We start from the raw sequence: 23,713 nt of genomic DNA, 5'->3' as shown, positions 1-23,713 counted from the left end.
CCATGTTGAACACCTTCATGAGAAGGGAATTTGCGAATCTAAAATCATTTCTTTTTGCACATAGAACCAGTCTGATGTTCAGGTAAGAAATTAAAGGTACATTCGGAGGCCTCAGCCTTATCGGTCTGACAGAAATCACGACTTTGTATCCTTTTTGTTCATTGTTTTGTCCATTGATGTTCTCTCGCCCAGTGTTTACTACACAAATACATCATACAACCATTAGTACCCCTCCCATCACACACACACACAAACACACACACTTATTTGGCTTCCTAAAAGTAACATTAGCTCTCTGGCTTCTTTTTGCAGTAGCCATTGGGAAAAAAACGAGAAAAGCATTTCAAACAGGCCGCCTTCGAGTATCCACTCCAAAGTGCTTGTAATTGTTTTAAATGTTCCTTCCAACTTCGGATTATGTCACCAGAAGAGTTTTCTGGCTCTCAATCTAGGGGCCTGTGTAGGGGGTAAGTAAGTTTGTTCACAACAGCTGTAGCATTTTTCATTGTGTTCAGTGTGTCCCTTTAACGTTAATAATGGCAATGAGGACTGGCCTAGTCTACATATCAGGCAGCGTTTTGGGGGCATGTCACTGGCCATCTGCTGCAAGTGGTCAGCTCTGCTGTGGAGTACTTGGCACAGGTACAATGGGATTTCTAAAGTAAAGAAAAATCACGCTAATGCGGACTTGTTTCAAACAAATACCTGTTTCAATGTTTTGTGGCACATTTTGGGTGATAATGTCCCTGTAAATCCAGGTCTTTAGAAAGCTGATGATTATTGACCAAAACTAAAATACCCATTTATGAAAACATTGAAAAAAAGAAAAAAATCATGGAAAATATATTGTATGCCAGTTCTATGTTCAGCATTTAAATTTTTTGTGCTGTCCATTCATTTTATACACACACACACACACACACACACACACACACATACACACACACACACACATATATATATATATATATATATGTGCATGCACCACTGCTCCTACTCTGTCTACATCTGTAGGATAAATACATGGATTAAAATCTTTGTGTTACGAAAAAGTTGTATTATTATATATCTAATATATACATGAACGTTTCAGAAGATGAATGTTTATTTTCCTTCGTGTGATTTAACTGCAGGCTGGTCTCCTCCGTTCAGCGCATGCGCACGCGCCGCCTCCTCATTAGCCAGCTAAAGCTGCTGATCCGCGCTGGTGCTCGCGCTGTGGCAGTTTGTGCGCGCGGAGCAGCGGCAGCGCTGAGGAGGAGGATGGAGCTGAAACCGGTACGGTAAGAGGAGACGGACTCAGCGTCCAGTCAGGAAAACTAACTTTCTCAGCGCTGCTGTCACTTAATGTCAGCTTTCACTACTCACTGTCCGGGGGGCTGCGGTTCTGTAAACTTTTAACGGTGTGTGGAGACACTACAGAAGGCCAATGGCTTTAAACCTCGTTCCTATCTTTTATGTAGCTGATATTGTGCCTTAGAAAATAACACACAACCTAATGTGACAGGGTAAGTTAGTATATTACACTTAGCGTATTTAACTCCACATAATATAATGTAATTCAGCAGTATAACACACACACATACACACACACACACACACACACATATATATATATATATATATATATATATATATATATATATAGAACCTATGATGTATTTTATGAAATGAAGTACTCTTGTTTGTTCTGAATAATGCTATTTTTCATTGTTTTCATTGCAGTCAATATAAAGATCTGAGGTCAAATATTCTTTTGTACAATGTAAATAATCGGGCCAGCATCAAGTATCGAGGCAGTTGTTTTAAAACTGCACTGCTTTATCCAAATGTCTGACAATCGGCTGCTGTTCTGTAATCTTGCTGTTTTATTTTATGTCTGAAATGTTTCTCCAGGTACTCTGTGCTATCTATCTCCTGTGGGGGTCCAGTGTTTGCCTGGCCTATGTCCTCAGTCGGTCTGGAAAAACGGGGACGGCAGATGACTGTAAGCACCCTGTGATTTATTTCTTCTTTACTTCTATGCCCAGGAACCCAGTTATGACATTCGCCCTGTGATGAATGTGATTTTTAAGGTTAAAGAAGCTGGGGAAGAAAAGCTGTCTGTACAGGTTTTATGTTATTAGGCCTATAGCATGCAAAACAGCAATAATATGATCTTTACACTGAGAAACTGTGTATTTTGGAAAGAAGTTCTGTGTTGGGTCCATTTGTGTACTCAGGAGCAAGTTTGCTGCCGTCTTTCTAAACACGTCAAGTCTACAGACAAGTTTATAGTTACGTTTTAGTGGAGCTTGGGAGGAAAAAAAGACTTTTTCAATGCTTCTTTAATTTTAATGTACGTTTCAGCCTTATATAAGTCACTTTTAATTCCCCAAACCTGGTCTTTTTCTTGGGTCCTTTTCTTTTTCCTTCTTCATTGCAAGCCAGTTTCTTTTTTTTTTGGTCTAAAAAGATTTGCTGGAGATTTGCATCAGGCGTGCGTGCCAGCTTCAGCTCTGGTGAGCGAGTAGCATTTGAAGAAACAACCGCGCACTGTTGCCCGTCCACCACCTGACTGATCCGTTGATGGAAATCTGGGCAATATTTGCTTTTCTTTACCTTAAGTCAATATTAAGATGTGCAGAGAGAGCTTCAGTGCCTTTTGACCCAGATTCCTTGACCCCAGTTAAAAAACAGTGCATGTGGTTGGTCAGTGAGTGAGGAAAGATTTAAAAGCCAAAGGTGTACCTGATCATGGTTTGTCTGAATGTTCCCAACTTAAAATCCTGTCAGACTCCCTCAGTGGATTGTTAACTAGTCATCCATGTTCCCGTAGTGGACTTGTGGAAAGGAAATATGCTCATTGATGACTAGAAACCTCTACTTTGTGGCTCCACCTTGCTGGTGAGCAAATTATAGATTGTAGTTCATCTGCTATCATGCACAGTTTGTGTTAGCCACTCTCTAATCCAGGGCTGCACAAGAGGCCCAGTACATTTGATTTGAGCTGGCTGGAAGTTGCCTGATCTCCTGCTTTCTCAGCCAATAAGAGAATATCTGTTGTTTTAGATTATTTTCTTTTTCTGTTTTTTAAGTACTTTTGGTGATCCGTGACACCGTACAGTTGTTATTGCAACACAGATATAACAACACATACAAGTTAGCAGAGCATAAATTGGATAAGAGACCACCGGTGTGAACAGTTTCTTTCCACTGAATTTCATGTGCTGCGTGTGTAGAGAAACAGCTAATATTTCAGGAGTACTGTTTCTCCACATATACGGCCATGTGTCTGTGTATGTGTTTGTGCATATATGTGTGTGTGTGTGTGTGTGTTTGTGTGTGCTGCCAGTTAAAATATAAAACAACTTGCTAGCTTGTTGTCTTTTTTGGCCCAAAGCCCACCACAAACATTATGCTTTGGCCCAGTAAGACTAAATGTTTAGGTGTCCCTACTCTAGTCCCATAGTCAATGATCAGTTTTTGACCACAGAGCCACTATTGACCAAACAGTATTTGGGTAGTTATCCACTCCCAACTCAACAGAGGCACTGACACGTAAAATTGAACTATTGGACTTATAAGGTAGATGAACCTCATAAAGCAGCCAGTGAGTAAAAGTGCATGTAGTTATTTCTATTAGAGTTGGTGGTCAGGGTAGTTTGACTTTGTCTTGTTTGACCTTTGTTTAACTTCCCTGCACTTTCTGTTTTTTATTCTGCCATAAAACATGAGGGAAGTGAAATTGTGGCTCTGATCAAGGTTGCTGTTGCTTCAAACTTCCAGCAGATGTTAATGCAGATGTTACCCTTCTTTACCCCATCTCAGTCCAGTCAGACTCCCCGTATGACAGCACATCAGGATCCTGCAAAAACAGGTGCTTTGAACTGCAGGAAGTCGAGGCCCCGAACTGCCGCTGTGACAACTTGTGCAAAACCTACAACAGCTGCTGTTCAGATTTTGACGAGCACTGTTTGAAGACAGGTAGGCCCACTACCCAACTCTCTGGTACAGACACTCCTCTCTGCATGTATGCTGACCTTGCAAATGTATGGTTTAGTCTGTGCACCTTTTCTATGTAAGGAAGGGTCGTGGCTCTCTGGAAAAGGGTTACGTTATGGTAACAGTATGAGCTCTGAGAACATGACGGAGCCTTTCTCAGTCTTAAAGAGCTGAACTTCTTCAGGTTCACATGAGGGTACTTTCCCCCCAAAACAGCTCCTTGTGTGTGTTTGGGACTTTATCTTTTGCACTAGTCTAGTACAGTTTTATTTACTCTGCTAATGAGCGGGACTTTATGCTGCAGCTGTCACTGAATAACTGTGAGTGTGTTTCTGTTTCTGCTCTATCAGAGGGGGGCTTTGAGTGCAGTAAGGAGCGATGTGGGGAAACCCGAAATGACCAGCATGCCTGCCACTGCTCGGACGACTGCCTGGCCAAAGGAGACTGCTGCACAAACTACAGGACTCTGTGCAAAGGTTGGAATTTGTTTCCCAGAAGTGCTTTCAAATGAAGCCAGATTAGGTAGCGACAGTAACCAAGTTATGGCAGTAACAACCCATAATGACAGTGAAACCTTTTTTTTCTGCCAGTTTGAAAGACATCTTTCATTTATATATATATATATTTAAAAAATTAAAGGTGAAATTAAAGAAGAAAATATATAACTACAAATTTATGAGCTGTGTTTCAGCCCATCACTGTGTTCGATCCATTTCAGTGTTAGGAATCGCCTCAAAATTACCAGAAGAAAATGTATTTCTATGTATGCTCCTAATATATGCTCGTAACTCTGAAGTGGATGAGGAACAAATATAGTGATAGCATGCAAGTTGAAGCTTCGTCTTTGTCAAATAAAAGATAAAGCAAGGGAAAAACTGGTTGCCATTTACCATGCTTTTTCCCCAAATGTGTACCTGAATAAGAGGATTCTGTTCTGTTCTGATTCTGTGGCAAAGGCCTAACCACACAAATATATGAGGTTCTGACCTTCTATGTAACTGACAGGATATGTAAGCTATCAAATAGATAATAAACATGTTTAACTAAAGCTGCGAGAGAACGAGAGACATCATCTGTCTAGTCTTTTAAAGACCTCACCCACCTTTTCTCTAGGTGATACTCCCTGGCTGCAAGAAGAGTGTGAGGAGATTAAGAATCCTGAGTGTCCTGCTGGGTGAGTCTCACAGCAGTTTGGGTCGCACTGTTTGTTGTCTTCTTGTATTTAGTAGTCTTTCTTTGTGTTATAAAAATTGTCATTTGTACACATTAAGCTCTGTTTTAAAGGGTTGTAAACAATGACTTTCTGTCCATCAGTAGGCTTAATAGCATAAATTCTGTTGATAACTGCTGGAGTACTCAGTTCACAAGCAGACCTAGAAAGTGCTAATCTGTTTATGGTGATTTTGGTCGTGCTCCTAGATCTGCACTCCTTTTCTGAGATGCTTCATGAACACCAGGCTTGGGTGGCAAACTTCACACCACTTTACTATTTAAATGCAGCTCTGAATACACACCATGTTTCCCGGTGCATAACACACTTCACACCACACTGTTTAGTTTACATATCTGTAGGCTGCTAACGGCACATACACAGACTGAAAAGTGCATCTGTGTGACAGAACACCTGCAAATGAGGTCCTTTACAGGAAGTGTGAGGACTGATCATGTCTGTGACTTTTCAATCAGAGCCTTTTGAGACGTTCTTGAAGTAGATTAGCATTTTATGACACTTTGGCAATACATCCCAGTCAACTGCTACAAATGGAGGCAGATCTTTGAGATCATTTTAAAGTCTATGCATTCATTCAGTATGTTTCAGAGTTTGAATTTTCTCTGGTTAGGTTTGTTCGTCCACCTCTCATCATGCTCTCAATTGACGGCTTTCGAGCCTCCTACGTGAAGAGAGGCAATACGGTGATCCCCAACATTGAGAAACTGAGTAAGACTGAATCTGTATTGGTGACACATATTATATTAATAATATATGTTTAAAAATCTAATATCACATATTGGAGCTTTTCCTTTTTACCTCTGGCTCATTTTTATCCTTTCTTTTATAGGAACATGTGGAACCCATGCGCCGTACATGAGACCAGTCTACCCCTCCAAAACCTATCCAAATTTATATACAATCGCGACGGTATGCATTACACCTACTTACAGTGACTGTACTTTTGACTGCCATGGCTTTATGTGACTTTGTTGTTCGCCAGTGCATCACATGCAGTTCTCCTTTGTTGTAGGGCCTTTATCCTGAGTCCCATGGAATTGTTGGTAACTCCATGCATGACCCTGTCTTCGATGCAACGTTTAATCTTCGAGGGAAGGAGAAGCTGAACCATCGTTGGTGGGGAGGACAACCTGTGAGTCCCATCGCTGTCTGTCTTGTCTTGTGGAGTTCAGTATAGATTATAGATACTTTTTCCATGTTAGTGAATGCTAGAAATTGTGTTTAAGTATCTGTTTCCAAAAAGGTTCCTATACTCAGTTGTTTAATCTTGTCAGTGTTCGTCTTTAAGCCATCACCAAGATGCTTGTTTGAATGATTAACATTAGACATGCAGATGTTTTCCTCTTCTTTCTAAGCACTCAGTGTGCATCTATACTTCCAACTTCTCCAAAGAGAAGAGGAAAATAGCTCCTGGCACATCAGGCAAGCATTAGTTCAGCAGCTGGCACCAATTCTCTACTCTCATCCTTTATCGGCTGTCACCAAAAACACCAGAGTGAAGGCTCAAGAAGATGCTGCTATAAAGACATAACATATGGAATTTGTGAAGGAGCACAGCCAATCAGATTTTGTAGTGTGCTGACAGTGATCATCCAACTGTGGCCCTTAACAGCTGCTCTAGGCTTTTATAGCATTTCGTCCTCCGTTTTCTGTAGTTTAAATAAAATGGGAAATGCTCTCTTTAGGATCAGTGATGGTAATTTCTTTTTAAGTGACTTTTAAGGATTTTATTCAGAGCATCTTAATGATAAAGGTCAGTTTGTTCTGAATATGACTTCTTTTAACATTCCTGAACAGCACCAAGCAACTTTCTTGCACCATTATAAGTCAGTGTTTCCTTTAACAGTGTAATCAAACCAACCTGATCTCAAAACAAATTTCATTTGATTTCCTAATAAATATGTCTAAACTCCTAAGCAAGGAATTGGAGCTTCAAAAGGTATTTCTTTATGTGACCGTGCTGTCTTGCTCTCAGAGTTTTGTCTATGAATTTAAGCAACAACCCTCCTTCCATCATTCAGGGTCACCACTTTACTGATGCACCTATAAGAGCACAGACCAGTGCACTGCATGTTTAGTTTTTAAACTCCCTCTCTATTTTCCCTCTAGATCTGGATAACTTCTGTGAAGCAGGGAGTGAAGGCAGGCACTTTCTTCTGGCCTATGTAAGTCTGAACATTATTCCCATTCTGGAAGTGGCAGAGTTGTATGTGACCACATGCAACACCAGTGTTTACACAGTTCCCAGTCCCACTACGAAACAAAAGGACAGTTTCTGGCATAATTATGCCATAACTGCGCTGCGGTCAGTTTCAGGCAAAGCTAGAAATTATACACATGTTTGTGTTTTGCCGTGCTCCTGGGCAAGCCCCCAGCTCGCTTGTAACATGTCTGCAACACAACGGCTTCCACATTCACACACAGAGACCTTTTAGACTGGAGTCTCTTTTTTGCCCAGGCATAGACACGAACAGGTCAGTGTTTTTGTAGCAATTTGTGCAGAAGGGGCTTGTTTACACAAAGCAAAGCCCTTGTGGATTCTAACGTCCAAGTTCTTCAAACTGTGAGGCCAAAGCACTATTCCTATCCCACATCCTGAGTCCTAGAATTTGGGAGGAAATTAATTTTGTGAATAGATTTGAATTTTTCTGACTCTAAGAGAGGATATAAGCCTTACGGAGGACTAAAGGATTTCCTGTAGAGATCTTCCATGCTTTTATATGCAAAAAAATACCCAAATACACAAAAACTCCACTAATGTGGAGAATGTAGATGAGTCTTGACCTGGAGCGCAGCATAGTAAGGAATGAGAAACTAAGAGAATATGAAACTCTTATCTTTTTTATGCTCCAAGAAGCTGCTATAGTATTGTTAACATGTGAAAATTTCAATGTTGTTTCTCATTGGAGACTAAATTATTTTCATCTTTAACAGAAATCACAATTTCTGCATTATGTTTAATTTATCAGTAATGCATCAATATGGAATTCTAGGCTGATGACAACACATAAGCATTTATAAAATGTGGAAAATTGAAACTAGATTCACCTTACATCATTACAGAGAAGTGTAACACGTATTTGCATAAGTTAATAAATGCAGTAAAAGCAATTAAACACTCTAAACATTCTGCTCATCTGATAATGGACCAAAGTATCAGTAAAATATAAACAATTGTCCAATGCTGATATTTTTTTGAGTAAATATCTGTCAATATCGATATGTTTCCAGTATCATCAGCCACCCCTATGATTTACATCTCCTGACTACAGTTTTACTGTAGTTTTACTTGATTTGCTCTTATGTGTAGTTCTGTGTCCAATCTGTAATTTAATGGTTTGTCCTGATTGTGTGCTTGCAGAGTGATTCCGCTGGAGCGGAGAGTGTTGACCATGTTGCAGTGGCTTCACCTCCCCAGTGCAGAGAGGTCAGCGCCCCCTCAATCTTAATATTTACTGTTTTGTGTTGTATAATAACACCAGTAATCAACTCTCTCTTTGGAAACATTCTGTATGGAGCATGATTGTTTGTGGCATTCTGGCTGCTAGCATTTGGAGACTAATGATAAGAGAATTTATCCCTGTTTATTTCTCCTTCTCTTAATAAAACAATTAATATACAGTCCTTGTAAAAAGTATGTGATTGTTTGTATGATTAAAAGAGCCAAGTACACCTGCAGTACAAGCTTAGAGGTGTATTTTAACTCAGAATCTTTGTATATGAGGACATTTGCTTTGCTTCTGTTGACTGTACCTTTGCAGTTTTGTTTGGAGTGAAAGCTCAAAGGTGAATTGATTTCTGTTTACAGGCCATATGTTTACGCCATGCACTCTGAGCAGACGGATACCTATGGCCACAAACTAGGACCCCAGAGCCTTGAGGTGGACTGGCTTACAAGAAAATACACATTTATGGTTAAGACGTCTAGCAGATCTGCTGAAACCACATTAGCTAATATACACATACACGGATGTTACATGCTCCATATGTTCCCTTAAGAAAACAAGACTTTAGCAGACATACACACATTCAGACTCACTGTGGGCAGTCGGGAAGCTTGGCTTCCCGCAATGGTCTGCAGGCTGGACTCAACCTGCCAACCTGACATAGCTTAATTCTAGATCCAAAGAAAATATGTAGCACATGTGTTACATATTATTTAAGAAAGACCAAATACCAAAAGGAGCTCACAAAATGTAGTCACATACATCATATGTTTTCTATTACTTGACTATGCATCCCTTAATAACAGCTTTGACCCTATCAGGTAAGAATTACACCAGTCTCTTGAGATAGTTCTTCTCATTTTTAACTCATTCTTCCACAAACTGGGTGCAGATTTCAGCCAGAGCTCCTGTGGATATTTTTACGTTTCACCTGCTGCTCAAGATTGAAGTCTGGTATATTTGTTAGTCAGACAAACTGTCCCAGTGTTCCGTCATGTCTCTTGAGCCTGTCACATATAGTCACCCAACAGTTGTCATCCTGGAAAGTGGTAATTAGCTTGAAACACTAAGTTAGTGGAAGAATGGACTAAAATGGGCAGGAAGGTAAAAGACTTAAAAGACTGGTTTAATCATTACCTGATGAGATTGGTGCTGTCAGCAAATGGATGTTTAAACAAATATTAGAGAAGAAATTATGCATGTGTCTAATTATTTGTCAGAGGTGCTTACATTTGAATGAATTTGCATTACTACTTGGTAAAATGTCCTTCATTTTTACAGCTCAACAACCCTCTGAGGGAAATTGATAGGGTGATTGGCCAGCTGATGGATGGCTTGAAACAGATGAAACTCCACCGATGTGTTAATATCATCCTGGTTGGAGACCATGGTAATGCTGTTCACTCCTGATGTTTTACTCATATACGGCATGTACATCAGTCTACTCAAGAACATCAGGTGTAATCATTTGCAATTTCATTGACAGGTTCAGTGTCCTTTCGTAACAAATAAATGAGACCCTTACCCATTTAAAAAAGTGAAACTGCGTGTAATGTTAGAGGTATATTTAGGGAGATCAGGTTAGAATACATAGTTAAAGCTTAATTTAGCATTTGCTAACAGGGTGTGTTACCTTAGGAATTTAAGTCACTAAACTGGCTTCCAAAAATGCTGTGAACGAACCGACTAAAGTATACTTTCTCTCAGGCATGGAGGAAGCTCATTGTGACCGTACAGAGTTTCTCAGCTCGTACATGTCCAACGTCGATGATATCATCCTAATCCCTGGCTCTCTTGGGAGAATCCGAGCTCGACATCCCAACAACTCTAAATGTGAGTAAACCAGGACAGCTTGCCTGTCCCTAATTACTTTGTTTAGCAATTGTGAGATGGCACAAAACTGTGCAACTACTGTCACTAGATAAGTAACCATGAACTAACTTGGATCCATAAAGACTAACATTGTAGTGAATAGTGTAGTTACTCTGTATATTATTTAAATGGTTTATAATGTTGTTGTACCATTTCATTGTTGCATTATTGTGTTTATTGCATGTTCATTGCATGAACATGTTGAATCTTTCTTTGTTATATTTATTAAGTTTTTCATTCTTTGTAATTTGTAGTTGATGCAAAAGCAGTGGTAGCAAATCTTACAGTAAGTACATTCATATACCAATAAATTGTTACTCCATCAGTTTTTCTTACTTGATGACATGCAGTACTGTGCCAAAGTCTTTTTTGCCTTTAAACAAACAAATTTAACAATTAATATTTAACAAACAATATTATTTTTTCCTGAAAAGGTATTAATATATTAGTTAGAAGAGTACAATTAAGGGCTGAGTGCTCCAGATGGCAATTCCAAACAACCAAGAAGAGTTACAGTTAGTCTGTCGTTGCAGTTTGTTGGCCATTATACAAGAACAGTTTGGTTCTTGACCTCTTGATGCACTCCTGATGTTGTCTGGTTTTGATAAATTCCATCAGCAGCACATCTGAAAGAATTTAATATATGATTCAATGTTTGATTCGCTAAAGTAAGTATTCAACAGTAATTGTAAATACTAGAATTATGAGAGGAGAGGTTTGGAAATAGTTAAGCTACAATCACTCACACATATACAATTTCGATGTATTTTGTATTTGTTCATTTGTATTTATTTTAATAATGTTTTTGAGCAAGTTTCTGACCAGAGAAAAGCTTACATATTGTTTTTGCTGATTGCTTAAGACATTTGCACAGTACCATATATGGAAAAGGATCATTTAAAATAAATGGACTTATTTATTTACTTATTTATTTAAGCATGGACCAGGCTGTCTAATTTTACTGAGTTGAACTCATTTTGCAGTGTAAAAAGCCTGACCAGCATTTTAAGCCCTACCTGAAACAGCACCTTCCCAAACGCCTCCACTATGCCAACAATCGCCGCATTGAGGAGATCCACCTGATGGTGGAAAGAAAATGGCATGTAGCAAGGTAAAGTAATAGACTTAGAGTGTGAAGTTATTAATGTCCTAGATATCTTAGTAATATGATTGTAACAGATGGGCTTTGTATTGTAGGCCTAGTGCAAATGTATGTTAATGATTCAGAGCAGCAGTGCTGATTTAGGATCACCAAACAATCATGGAAACACCACACAATGACATAAATGGGTCCATCTTTTTCAGAGGAATTAGGTCATATAGTTTGCTATCTCATGGTAAGTCATACATGTTATATAGGTTATTATTTATCTTTATCGCACATACAGTATGGCCTGGCTCTCCAGAGGTCCTTCTGCTTAATCAGCAGAGTATAACAAGCTAGATTAGCGTCTTCTCAAGTGACATTTGTGCACCTGTTAACCATCATAACCAGTGCTCTAAAAGCACCAGAGACTTGATCCTTTGTTAGGAGTGTTATCTCTGCTGTAGGTTCTTAACCCTCTTCTCCACAATATCCTCAATAAGCCTTAAATGTGAAAACCTGCCCACTGTGGAAAGCTGTGACTCCTAAAGTAAACCCATGAGGTCATTCCCAGAGCTAATGATGACTTCTGAACACACTACATAAAGAAGATGTAGATGAAGAGAGAGAAGCAACTCCTTGTGGTGCTGTAGGGAAGCCCTCCTCTGTTTGCCTTGGCATGCAGCAGGACTCAAATGAAAGAGTTCTTTTAGGCCTACCAGTGAAGATACATACTTGTCTAAATGGTGGCACCAGAATTCTGAAGCAGCTCCTTCTTCATAGTGCAGTGTTTCATCAGGCCTGTACGTAGTAGCATGAAGTAGGCTTTTAAATCATCTTCTTGGATGGAATGAGGTGAAACAGAAGGTATGTGTGTGCTGAGATCTCCTGCTGTTGTGTGATTTACAATACATGCTTGCAGCAGCTAGATATACTACAGGAATCACTGAGCTCAATCAGCAGTTTGGCATTTTCAGCTTGGCCCATTGCTGCTCAAATGTTTGTCGTTTTTGCTGATGTAAACGTTCCTGTTGACATTTATCTGGTCAGCTCAGGGGTCTATGGGTCTGTTGACCTACTGTTGATCTGTGACTGTAGAGCTGAGTAACTAGTTTTTCCACCACTTGTATTATCAAAAATAATTATTATATAGTGAAAGCTACAGTGACCCTGTTACCCTTTCTGCCACAGGAAGTTTCCTGAGGGGAAGAAGCATCCAGGCAGATGTGGTTTCTCGGGTGACCACGGATACGATAATAAGATTACTAGCATGCAGGTATGCACACAAAGCCGCAGATAATATTTGGAACAGGGCTGTGGTGTGTTTCTTACTCACTTGGTTCTCTCTTGCAGACTGTTTTCCTTGGATACGGACCAATGTTTAAATTCAAGACAAAGATACCACCGTTTGAGAACATTGAGTTGTATAACGTCATGTGTGGTAATGATGACTGATTTCGCAGTTTTTTTTATTCCAATTTTATCATATTGTCAGTATCAAGAATTGTAAATGAAAGCTAAAAGGGGCTAGTTATTTGCATTAGTAAGCTGCATAAACTGTATTACTCCTTACAAACTTCTTACATCATTCCTTCATAGACCTCCTTGGCTTGAAGCCTGTTCCTAACAACGGAACCCATGGTAGTCTGAACCACATTTTGAAAAACCCTGTCCACAAACCTAGCATGCCTGAAGAAGTGTCCAAGCCAACCCCCTCTGGGCCCACCACAGCCATAACTGATGACCTGGGGTGCACTTGTGATGAAAAGGTCAGCAGCTTTGCACATTCATTTGGAGGGCCTCATGATGAGGTTCTCACCCATTTCTAAATTGTAAAGACCTGTCTGCATTTATTGTGGTTTAGGCACACCTGCACATTAAAATGTTCACATCCCTAAATAAAAACTGGGTGACACTTTATTTTGAATGGTCCTTCTGAAACAAACACTCAGCGAACTCTCAGTAACATGTCAAAAACATATGAGTGTTAGGATTAGGTTTTGGTTTGAGGTTAATGTTAAGGTTAGGATAAGGGCCAGGGTTAGGATTATGTTTTGGGTTGGGTTTAAGGATAGGGTTAGGATTAGGGCCAGGGTTAGGATAGGGTTGAGGTTAAGGATAGGGTTAGGATTAGGTTTAGGGTTAGGATTAGGTTTTGGGTTGAGGTTTAAGGTTAGGGTTAGGATTAGGTTTTGGGTTGAGGTTAAGGTTAGGGTTAGGATTAGGACCAGGGTTTAGGATTAGGTTTTGGCTAAGGTTGGGTAAGGTTAGGCTTTGTGTAATGAAAGTAACATATTAACAATACATCTACTTAATGTAAGTAATGTATCAACAGTACAGCTACAAGATATTAATTTCACTGTATTCAGAAGCTTCACTACTGCCATTTCACTGATATGCTTTTGTTGTGTTACTGACACAACGTCTATTAACAGTTTATTAATCACCTACGTAGGGTAACTGACTTTGTAGGGTAACTGACTTTGTAGGGTTACTTTTTAGTCTTAAGAAGGTCAGTACCATAAAGATACAAAACACAAAGCCAAAAGTGTAGAAGATTGCTTTACCATTAATTTACTAACTTATAACCAGCTGCCGAAGATTAAGAAAAATAACTGCAATAAACTGTAAGCACAGTAAAGGTCAGAAATATACAAAATGTGACTCACTAGCTATTTAAGTTATATGTTGGCTGCAGTGCATTAAAAAACTTCCTCTAGCATCAGTGTCTACTTAACATTAGCATCTTAACATTAGCGTCTCTTGTACAGCTAGCTTGCATTAACATTTCTTTTATAGCTAGGTTGCTAGCTAGAAATCTACCTGCCAGTTTTATTTGTTAGTATTTAATCATACCACTGACTTTTGTCACCATTTAACACATTTGTGATAGTAGCCTTGGTTGAATAGAGGAATACCTCCATTATCAAGAGAAATGTTGTGCCTTAAAATGCCCTGTAAATCACTTCTGAAAATTCCAGATCCACTATGAAAACTATTGGATCTTTTTTTATCCTGCTTAAAAATACAACAGAACTGTAATTGCCCTTTCCTGTGTCTAGACAAGGTTCCCTAAATCATATTGTGTTGGTTTACTGGACCTTGATTAAGTTGAATCCTAAAGTCTTTTCAGTGGTAAATCATCATTGACATTGCTGTTTAATGCTAGACTAGGCCTAATCTGTGTCCAGGAAACCGACTCATGCCTTTGTGTTTAATAACAAGAAATAAATTGGTAAAAAAAATTCTTGTTCCTACAAGTGCTTTGCTTTCCGCTGATGTGTAGATCTCTTGCTAGAGATTTTCACCTTTAATCTTTTGCAGTTGCGTTCAAAAAGTAGGGGGCAGAGGGCTTTGAAAGTGGCCCTGGTAAGAGGCTATAACCTGGAGTCACTCTGGCTCTGTCTCTTACAGAACAAAGTGGAGGAGCTCAATCAACGACTGAGACAAGTTATCAATGGTAATGACCCCCTCCACTCCGCCCCACACTGAAATGGTTTAGTTTGTTCAATTAAATACACACATGTTAATCCTACTCTTTCCAAATTGGCTTAACTTGTATCTAGAAAAACAAGTATTTCTAGTGTTACTTAACCATTTGTTTCCTGCAATGAATCAGCGTCAACACTGCATCAATAAAAATATCTCTTTCAGAGCTTTGCAGTTTTTCCACTTTTTTTGTTTTGTTTTTTCATTTCATAGACAGCAAGAATCTTCCTCATGGTCGGCCAGCAGTCATGTTCCGCACCAAGTATGGCATCCTCCACCACAGTGACTACATCAGTGGATACAGTGAAGCTCTCTCCATGCCTCTGTGGACTTCCTATACCGTCTCTAAACAGGTACTCAGCTGCCTCAGCAACAACACTTTATACACAGATTTGAGAGCCTGTATGGATATAGGAGTATACGTTGGGATGAGATGGAGTTTGTTGTGTATCATGGTGTAGGGGAAACCTGAAATTTTCATTTTATTATTTTTTCTGATGGAATATTGTTACAGTCAGTCTCTGAAATCTTACTTTGATATCTATAGCTTTGATGTCTGTAATTCATGTTACTTAAAGAGTTTTGCTCCATATGAATCTCTGTATGCTATGTTATTTGTTTGGTGTATTTCAGGTGAATGTGACTCCTCTTCCCGAAGCATTGAGTAACTGCGTGAGGCCTGATGCTAGAGTTCCTCCAGCCTACAGCCAGTCCTGCACCAACTACCGAGCTGACAAACAGATCTCCTATGGTTTTCTCTACCCACCTCGTGAGTCACCCCCTTCTGAGACACAAATATATCCTCTTAACTATTAAGGGCCTGTATGTGAGTTCAGATTATCATAACTACATAACTTGCATATAATTAGCTATTATATAACGGTCGTGGCGGGGGGCGGTCATGGGCTGGAGGTTATGGACCCGGCCTTGTGACCGGAAAGTCGCCAGTTCGATCCCCAGAGCTGACAGGACGTGACTGAGGTGTCTTTGAGGAAGGCACCTAACCTCCAGCTGATCCCCGGTTGCTGTGGATAGGGCTGCCCATGGCTCTGGGCAAGTGTGCTCACTGCCCCCTAGTGTGTATGTGCTCACTAGTGTGTATGTGGTGTTTCACTTTACGGATGGGTTAAAAGCGGAAGTGAAATTTCCCTGTTGTGAGAGTAATAAGGGTCACTTAATCTTAATCATATACGTTATAGTAGTTACTGAATAAGAAATCTAAAAATGAATGATAGGATAATACATTAGCCTAGACCCAGGTTAACAATGGCTTGTAATGGATTGTCCAAGTCATTAAACCACGAAAATCTTGTAACACCTCTGTGCTATATTACACTGTACATTTGTGATATCTATAAATGGGCATTTCTAATTAATAATGCATCTGTCCTTGCAATTAGTCAGAATATTTGTAAACCAAGTCAGAATATTTGTAAACATACTTATGTTTATACCAAATGCACCCCAGTATATCATGGATTAGGTTTAGGTTTTTAATAAGAAATATTAAATCCAAGGAAGGAAAGTGAAATTAGTTTGGCACCAACATAAAGGTAATTTAACATTATCCCTGTGATGGTAGTCTTACATCCAACAGGTACCTCCGAAGTGAACGTGCCTTAAATAAACAATGCTTATTATGCGTGACATGTTTATGATTATATACCAAAAGTAAAATAGTTGATTAAATATTATTTAATCATGGCATTGTGAAAAGAATTTCTTAAAAATAGAATTTAATGGGCAACACGGACAAAGACCACTTTAATAGTATGCTAGTTTGCTAATATCCACAATAATGACATTTGTAGTGTATAGATTGTCAGACTGTAAATATTTAGAGGTGAACTATCTGAATATTTTCATATTTATCTATAAGATTACTGAAAGTGTTCTGTTTTTCCTATAAATTGGTTCAAAATCTGGGAAACTCGTGTTGTACTGATGTTATCCACCTGGAAGTAAGTTTGTTATTGTGCTTGCTAATGTAATTCTATGCTGTACATGAGTGTTGTCTCAAAAAATGGAATTGCATATAAATGTTTTGTTCATTGGTCTGTGTCTCATGATTAACAGAGTTGGCCTCGACCCAAGAAGCAAGATACGATGCTGTGCTCATCACCAACACTGTGCCGATGTACCCAGCGTTCAAGCGTAAGAATTCCAGCCATCTTTTCACTGACCATGCAGTACGGTCTTCATTAAACAGGCAGTCATAAGCAAGATGTTGTCCAGCTGTTTTTATCCTTTTAAAAGTTTAATGGAGTGGTTCACACAGTTATCCACAGAACTAAGCACTTAAATGCATGAGGTACAAGTCCATGACTTTAACCACACTCTCAGCACTTCAGCATGTGTATCCAGTCATCAGTTAACAGTTCAAATCATGTTGGACTGACCAAATGCAGTCCCTTGGGGTTGTGCTCCATTACATGTAATTGTTCAATAGTGGAATGGATGGTGGTGACAGCTGGTATCAGAAAGAAGCTGTTGTAGTTCAACTTTGTAATTAGCTCTTCATGTTATAAGTGAAACTGGAAGCAAATGCCTGAGATCTGCTTTGGTCTCACTCTTATTCCCTTAGTAAGTGAGAAGAGCTGTCAGATAGATTTCACATTTTATTGACTGAAGTCTGGGTTGAATTATCTCTGCCTAGCCTTCAGAAAGACTAGGTGGGCTGTGTTGTGTCTTTCAGGAAGTTATTTGTTGTGCTTAGACAAAATGACCACCATGAAAAAACCCATGGGAAAAAAAATCTTTAAAGAAAGAGTAGTGTGTGTGTCTGCGTGTGTGTCTTTCGAAGCCGTGTGTGGCCTGTGGTATGAACTTGGGTTGAAAACGACCCACTGTGTGAGAGGTGCCTCTGTTTCAGATTAGCTGTTCACACACCCTGCATCCCCTCAGAGGAAATGAATCGGTGCACACACTTCTCACGTGGACGCTGATAGAAAAACACACACAAACGATCAGAAACTCATTGAAGTTTAACTTTAATAGAATATAGAACGTTTTTAATTATGTTGCTCAAGTGGATTCCTCACTCCATGTCAGAGACCACCCTTCGTTTGTTGAATTTCCAGCCTAAACAGCAACAAGTTCAGATTAGTCACTTTCAGCAGGTATGTCTGAGGACATTAGACATAAGATAATGCACTTGCATAAGGAAGAGAAAAGAAAATAAGAAGTTCCCAAAACTGGAGTTCAAACAACGACGAAGAGATACATAGAAAATGGGACTTCTACCAACTGTGTGAGACCTGGTAGAGCACCAGATGTTCATCATCTGATAAACAGTGGGAGGAAATCAAGCTCCACTTTTGCTTCAGATCTGAAAAAATCTAAAGCTGTTTCTGTCCATCCTTCCACTAAGAAACAACTACTCAAAACTAGGAGCCCAAAAGAATGTGTAGCTGTCAAGATGCTGTTACTGAGAAAAGAACATTTGCAGCAGAACACCAAAACTGGACATCTGAGAATTGAAGTAAGGTTTTGTGAACTGATGGTTTTATGGTCTGAAAATTGAAATTACTTGGATCATGAGAAGCACTTACGATCCAAGACTGAACTTTGGTGTTGTGGAATTATTTTGAAGGTCTCCTCAATGGTGGAAATTGTAAAGAAGGTGGACACAGTAAATGTTGAAAAAAATGGTATTTTTTGATGATGTTGAAAAACAGATTTGTACTTTGTCCGTTTTTACTGGAAATTATACAAATTAAGGGTGGTCTTTGACTGTTGCACAGCACTTTATGCATATATATCCAGTCTTTCCCAATGTTTGGAGCAGTAGATGGGTGTAGAGGAGGCTTGGCAGATGGAGCAGAGTACGAGGGCTGGTGTGTGAGCGTGGCAAATCTGCTTTTGATTAGCTGGACTGGAAAAGGGAGCACTGAGGTTCTCTTTGAAGTGCTGCCAACTGCAGAAGCTCAAGGCCTTTTCTCTCTAATTCTCTCTCTCTCTCGCTGTGTCCTCAGTACTCCCCCTCAAGTCTGTGTGTAACCCGCTTACCCCTACGCCATGCCATCTGACCTCTTCTCCTGACATCTGGAATAATGAAATACCCAATTACACTCCCTATTTACCACCCATACTGTTCAAACGGCCATTTCAGAAGTGAAGGAATAGTATGTTTGTAAAATATTGTGTGTTAATACTCTCACACTTTGTCTCCATATCTGGATGATTCCATGGTTGGGGTGCCATGTACCTCTTGTCACTCTTAAAAAAACTTTTTTTTAACAAGTTTTAACAGTTTTTGACATTGAATTTAAGACAAATTCCATTTAGGCATTTAAAAAAGTGGGAGGAACAGGAACAATATTTCATTTTTACAGTTTCTTTGCTGACAGTTGCTAAAATAAGTAACAGGGAGTTTTTCGATAATACATAATACACAAAATGTGGGTAACCAGCATTCATGCTAATGGCATGAGAACATGTACAGATATTCCACTTACAATTTATTTTTTTCAAGAATAATTATATTCCATCTCTATTTTCGGGTAACAGTGTTGTACTTTCAGTCTGATCTATTGATATTGAATTGAAAATAGTGAAAAATAAATCAGACATTATGTTGTTCCTCCTTCAGTGATCGTCAGGAAATTCAGACAATTCTGTTGAAGTTATGGAATATTCCATAAAAGTGAAAAATGATGTTTCAAGCATGTTAATGTTAAATGTATTCACACATTAATGCAAAAATAAACTGAATTTTCAAGTATTTTACGTGGCATACATGTCTTTAAATGTAATATCAGTGGAACCCAAATGGCACCCATCTAAACATCCATCTACCTCTGCGTGATAGGTGTGTGGACTTACTTCCAGAAGACTCTGGTGAAGAAATACGGCAGTGAGAGAAATGGACTCAATGTAGTCATCGGTCCCATCTTTGACTACGACTATGATGGCCTTCGAGACTCAGCAGAGAAGATGAAACAGTACGAGAAAAAAAAGAATGCAGCGATATTTTTATTTTTGTTTTTTTAAGTTTTCCTGTACAGAAGTACGCTTTTATAATAAGTCTGGATTCTGTCAATTCTGAAAGTATCTTTTTATGTGTGTGCGCACAGGTATGTAAGTGGCTCCGTGCCAATCCCCACTCATTTCTTCATTGTGGCAACAAGCTGTCTGGACTACACACAGGCTGTGGACTCCTGTGATGGACCTCTCAGTGTCTTCTCCTTCATCCTGCCACACAGAGCAGATAATGATGAGACTTGCAATGTAAGCTGGACTCTCCTTGTTTTTCCCCCTCTCCTCTCAAGTATCATGCTCTCTCTTTCTTTCAGATTTCTGCTGTTTCTTCACATCCCTCTTTCTTTTCTTTGCTGCACTTTTGGCTCATAATCATATCTGTTCTCATCACTGCTAATCTTGCAATTTGGCATCTAAGTTTTACAATAGTCTAATAAATTTATGATTTATTTGGTTCATTTATTTTTCACTCAAATACAGCACAATATTTTTTTAAACAAGGCCTCCGTCATTTTATGCCTTAGTTTCCACTTCACTGTAATAATCTTTGATAAAATACAAACTACAGTAAATTAGAAATATTAGAAAAGTATATTTTGTTTATAAATTAAATAGGTATTATGCTTATATTAACTGCATAATGCTATTTTATATGGTCATTTAATGCTGTGTATAGCGTAATATATAACAGTAAAAAACAATTTTAACAAAGCTACTAGAAAATACTCTTAATGCTCTGTAGCCTGTCTACAGCCTATGGTCAGCAGTGTTGTATCTAACTAATTCATATTTTGAGGCAATATTGTAAAAGTTGGGCTTTTGCCTCTTTGCCTGGGGGAATTTCTTGCCCCAAAATTTTACTTTCTAGTTTTTTATTTATTAAAAAATCTATGGATGTCAATAAATTTGATTCGACTGACCCCCAAAAATTCATTGATCTGATGAAAGTTCAGAAATAATTAGATCATAGCCACTGAGTAGTTATGGCTCCATCATTTGATCAGGAGAGAAAATAACGGGACATCTTACCCCTAATCCTAACCCCAAGTTACCCTGTTTGTTATTGTCTTTGGTGTCTTTTTCAAAGGATTGTTTTCACCCATGGCTCAATGTAAACATTTGACACTGTTTTTGTTGCTCATCTAGAGTTCAGAGGACGAGTCAAAGTGGGTGGAGGAGCTGATGAAGATGCACACGGCACGTGTGCGGGACGTGGAGCTCCTGACAGGACTTGACTTCTTCCGCCGCACGAGCCAGAGTTACACCGACGTCCTCTCTCTAAAGACGTATCTGCACACGTACGAGAGTGAGATCTGAACCACTGCTGTCCTTCTACTAGGCGTCCTCGTCCCGTCAAAATCCCACCCCCTGCCCCTCTGCCCCTCTGCCACCACCACTACTACCCCGTACCCCCTCCCCCCTCCAATGCCCTGTCCTATGAGATGGTGTATATTTTTATACAAGCTGTCATATTTATTGTCTTTCATGTAACGTTTTTCAGCAATTTCCATTTTTCTTCAATGAATTACACACATGAATGGTCCTCTTTTTAGTGAGTTTAAATGACAGTGTGAAGATGTTGCTTTTGCCTTTTATTCAAGGTTTATGAGTGAGTGATACGTGCTTTGGTGAGCGTGAGCAAGGCTGAGAAATGTGAGCGTGAGTGAGAATTTCTGTACTGTATACTATAATGAAACTTGTAATATTGTCTTTCAACATGTACCACTTGACTGATTCGACTTGTTTACTATGCTTTAAATGAATTTCATGACATTAAACACTTTTATACTTACATATTATCCTGATCATTTTGGGAAAAACAGTGGCACCTGGTGGTCATTTGGCAGTTTAGCATGTTATGCAGTTCTGTCCACAGGAGGGAGTTACTTCATCACAAATAGACACAAGCTGGCTTTATTGTTGAAGTTTTTCTTAATTTCTTTAACACTTCAGGTTGCTGAAGCATGGCTGAAATCATGAAATCCTAAGTACAAATACCACATTAATTCATTTATTATTATTTATCCTTTTTATTGCTTAAATCATGATTGAATCCATATATGCAGTTAACCCAACACTATTTATTTTTTATTGATTTGAGAGTAGACTATTATACAGACAGGTCACATTTACAATGTAGCCAACTGATCCCAATAGGACCACCAACTCTACTATTATACATGCATCATTTTGTACAATAAATATTTTTTTACAAGATACAAAATACATTTTTTACAAGAAATATTCACAAATTGCATAGCTTTACAGTAGTATTAAACAAAAGATATAAAAATGTTTTCTTTTGTTTTTTTTGCACAACACAACCATCTCCTGCATGTTTCTGCTCCGATTGCCCCACAAGCTCCATGCTTTGCATAGTCAGAAAGAAACTCATATCCCATCTCCATTATAAAAACACCTCAACTGGCTTAAGGAATGAAGAGCAGCATAGAAGGTTTGCCATCAACATTTCCTGATTAGGAAACACAATCATTCCCAAGGTTTTGTTGTTGTAACATCTGTGATCGGTTGCATATTTTGACCATAGAAAGAAAAATAACCTAGGGTCAAAGAATGTGACCTCGCGATTACATTGCAATGAACTGTTGATGCATTCTAGCAAAAACATTGCTCGATGTTCTTTTGTATACTGTTTTGCTATTGTCAAATGTAAGGCTAAAGCACACGGTGCTTACACTACACAGCTTATGTCTGTGGTTGTGTGGGAGATGCAGTTCTTGTAACAATAGACAAGGATCAGTATGGAAGTTGAGAAGGCCATTAGGTAGTTACAGTTTTCTTGACTCTTATTCTGAGATCACGACTTACTTATTTCAACATAACAAAAGCATTTTCTTCACATCACTGTTTTTTTCTAGTGATCTCAAGATCGTCAATATTCTCGAGCTATCTTGAGAAAACTTTTATTATCTTGAGATCGCACGACAAGTGAATCATAATAACTCAAGACAACAGTCCAGAAAAGTATGACTACCTCATGGCCTCTCTAGGCTTCAGTAGAATTGAGGAATTATGAAAAAATATAGTTGGTTAGATTAGTTGCTGTGGTTGTGTTTGAAGCTTTCAGTTGACCCCGGCAGCCTTTAATTCTCACAATTATTCGATTGTGAATGTTCTGAAATGGCATGAAATTTACAAGACGTAGGAGCGATCCATATCAGCTACAATATCATTTGATCCTCCTGCAGTGAGAACGTGCTTTCTTTCTTTTACAGGCATACCAGAGCCTGTACTCAGTAAAACATTAAGCTCAACCACTGAATATCATCTTTCTGCAAGCTCCCTACTAATCGCTCCATCAGCAGAATGGAAATCGACTCAGATATTTTGAGGTAATATAAACAGTCATGTAGCCTCATGTATGTATGAGAGGAATACATGAACACAGCCTACGGCTCTGAAGTGTTGACTTTGACATTTGTCTTAATCTCTTTGGAATATGTGCAATATTTAGTGACATACAATACAGCTGTAAATATCTCCATATTTATATCTTGTAAATACATAGTTTTTAATTTTGTTTCTATATTTATTTCATATACATATATACACATATATACAAAACGCATAGAACTGTGCACAACCCTTCCCCATTCTATTCTGTGT

The 23,713-nt window shown here is 38.8% G+C and overlaps 1 protein-coding gene across 2 annotated transcripts; it reads left to right on the top strand.

Moving 5' to 3' along the window:
- Nucleotides 1–1,218: 1,218 nt before the first annotated feature.
- Nucleotides 1,219–21,878, top strand: enpp2 (ectonucleotide pyrophosphatase/phosphodiesterase 2). Of its 2 annotated transcripts, none has more exons than XM_017700869.2 (25): nt 1,219–1,278; nt 1,897–1,987; nt 3,811–3,966; nt 4,335–4,460; nt 5,098–5,158; nt 5,826–5,923; nt 6,045–6,124; nt 6,228–6,347; nt 7,325–7,380; nt 8,577–8,642; nt 9,024–9,096; nt 9,943–10,051; nt 10,369–10,494; nt 10,788–10,819; nt 11,517–11,644; nt 12,809–12,893; nt 12,971–13,058; nt 13,217–13,386; nt 15,032–15,077; nt 15,320–15,459; nt 15,740–15,875; nt 17,183–17,260; nt 19,917–20,049; nt 20,182–20,335; nt 21,233–21,878. In XM_017700869.2, the coding sequence occupies exons 1-25, from the start codon at nt 1,264–1,266 to the stop codon at nt 21,401–21,403; spliced, it is 2,538 nt and encodes an 845-aa protein (XP_017556358.2). In that variant the 5' UTR covers nt 1,219–1,263; the 3' UTR covers nt 21,404–21,878. The 2 variants fall into 2 exon arrangements, with proteins under 2 accessions (XP_017556358.2, XP_017556357.2); XM_017700868.2 differs by having other exon boundaries at nt 14,942–15,077.
- Nucleotides 21,879–23,713: the final 1,835 nt, after the last annotated feature.

This window comes from Pygocentrus nattereri, chromosome 3 (genome assembly GCF_015220715.1).
Source record: "Pygocentrus nattereri isolate fPygNat1 chromosome 3, fPygNat1.pri, whole genome shotgun sequence".
Taxonomy (NCBI): domain Eukaryota; kingdom Metazoa; phylum Chordata; class Actinopteri; order Characiformes; family Serrasalmidae; genus Pygocentrus; species Pygocentrus nattereri.
The sequence above is the reverse complement of the archived record's forward strand: the minus strand, read 5'-3'. Positions and strand labels throughout refer to the sequence as shown.

Excerpts from the sequence above, each read along its gene's own strand:
- enpp2 (XM_017700868.2), top strand. Across the intron at positions 1,988-3,810 it reads AACGGGGACGGCAGATGACT|TCCAGTCAGACTCCCCGTAT; the intron begins GTAAGCACCCTG and ends ACCCCATCTCAG. Across the intron at positions 10,052-10,368 it reads CATCCTGGTTGGAGACCATG|GCATGGAGGAAGCTCATTGT; the intron begins GTAATGCTGTTC and ends ACTTTCTCTCAG.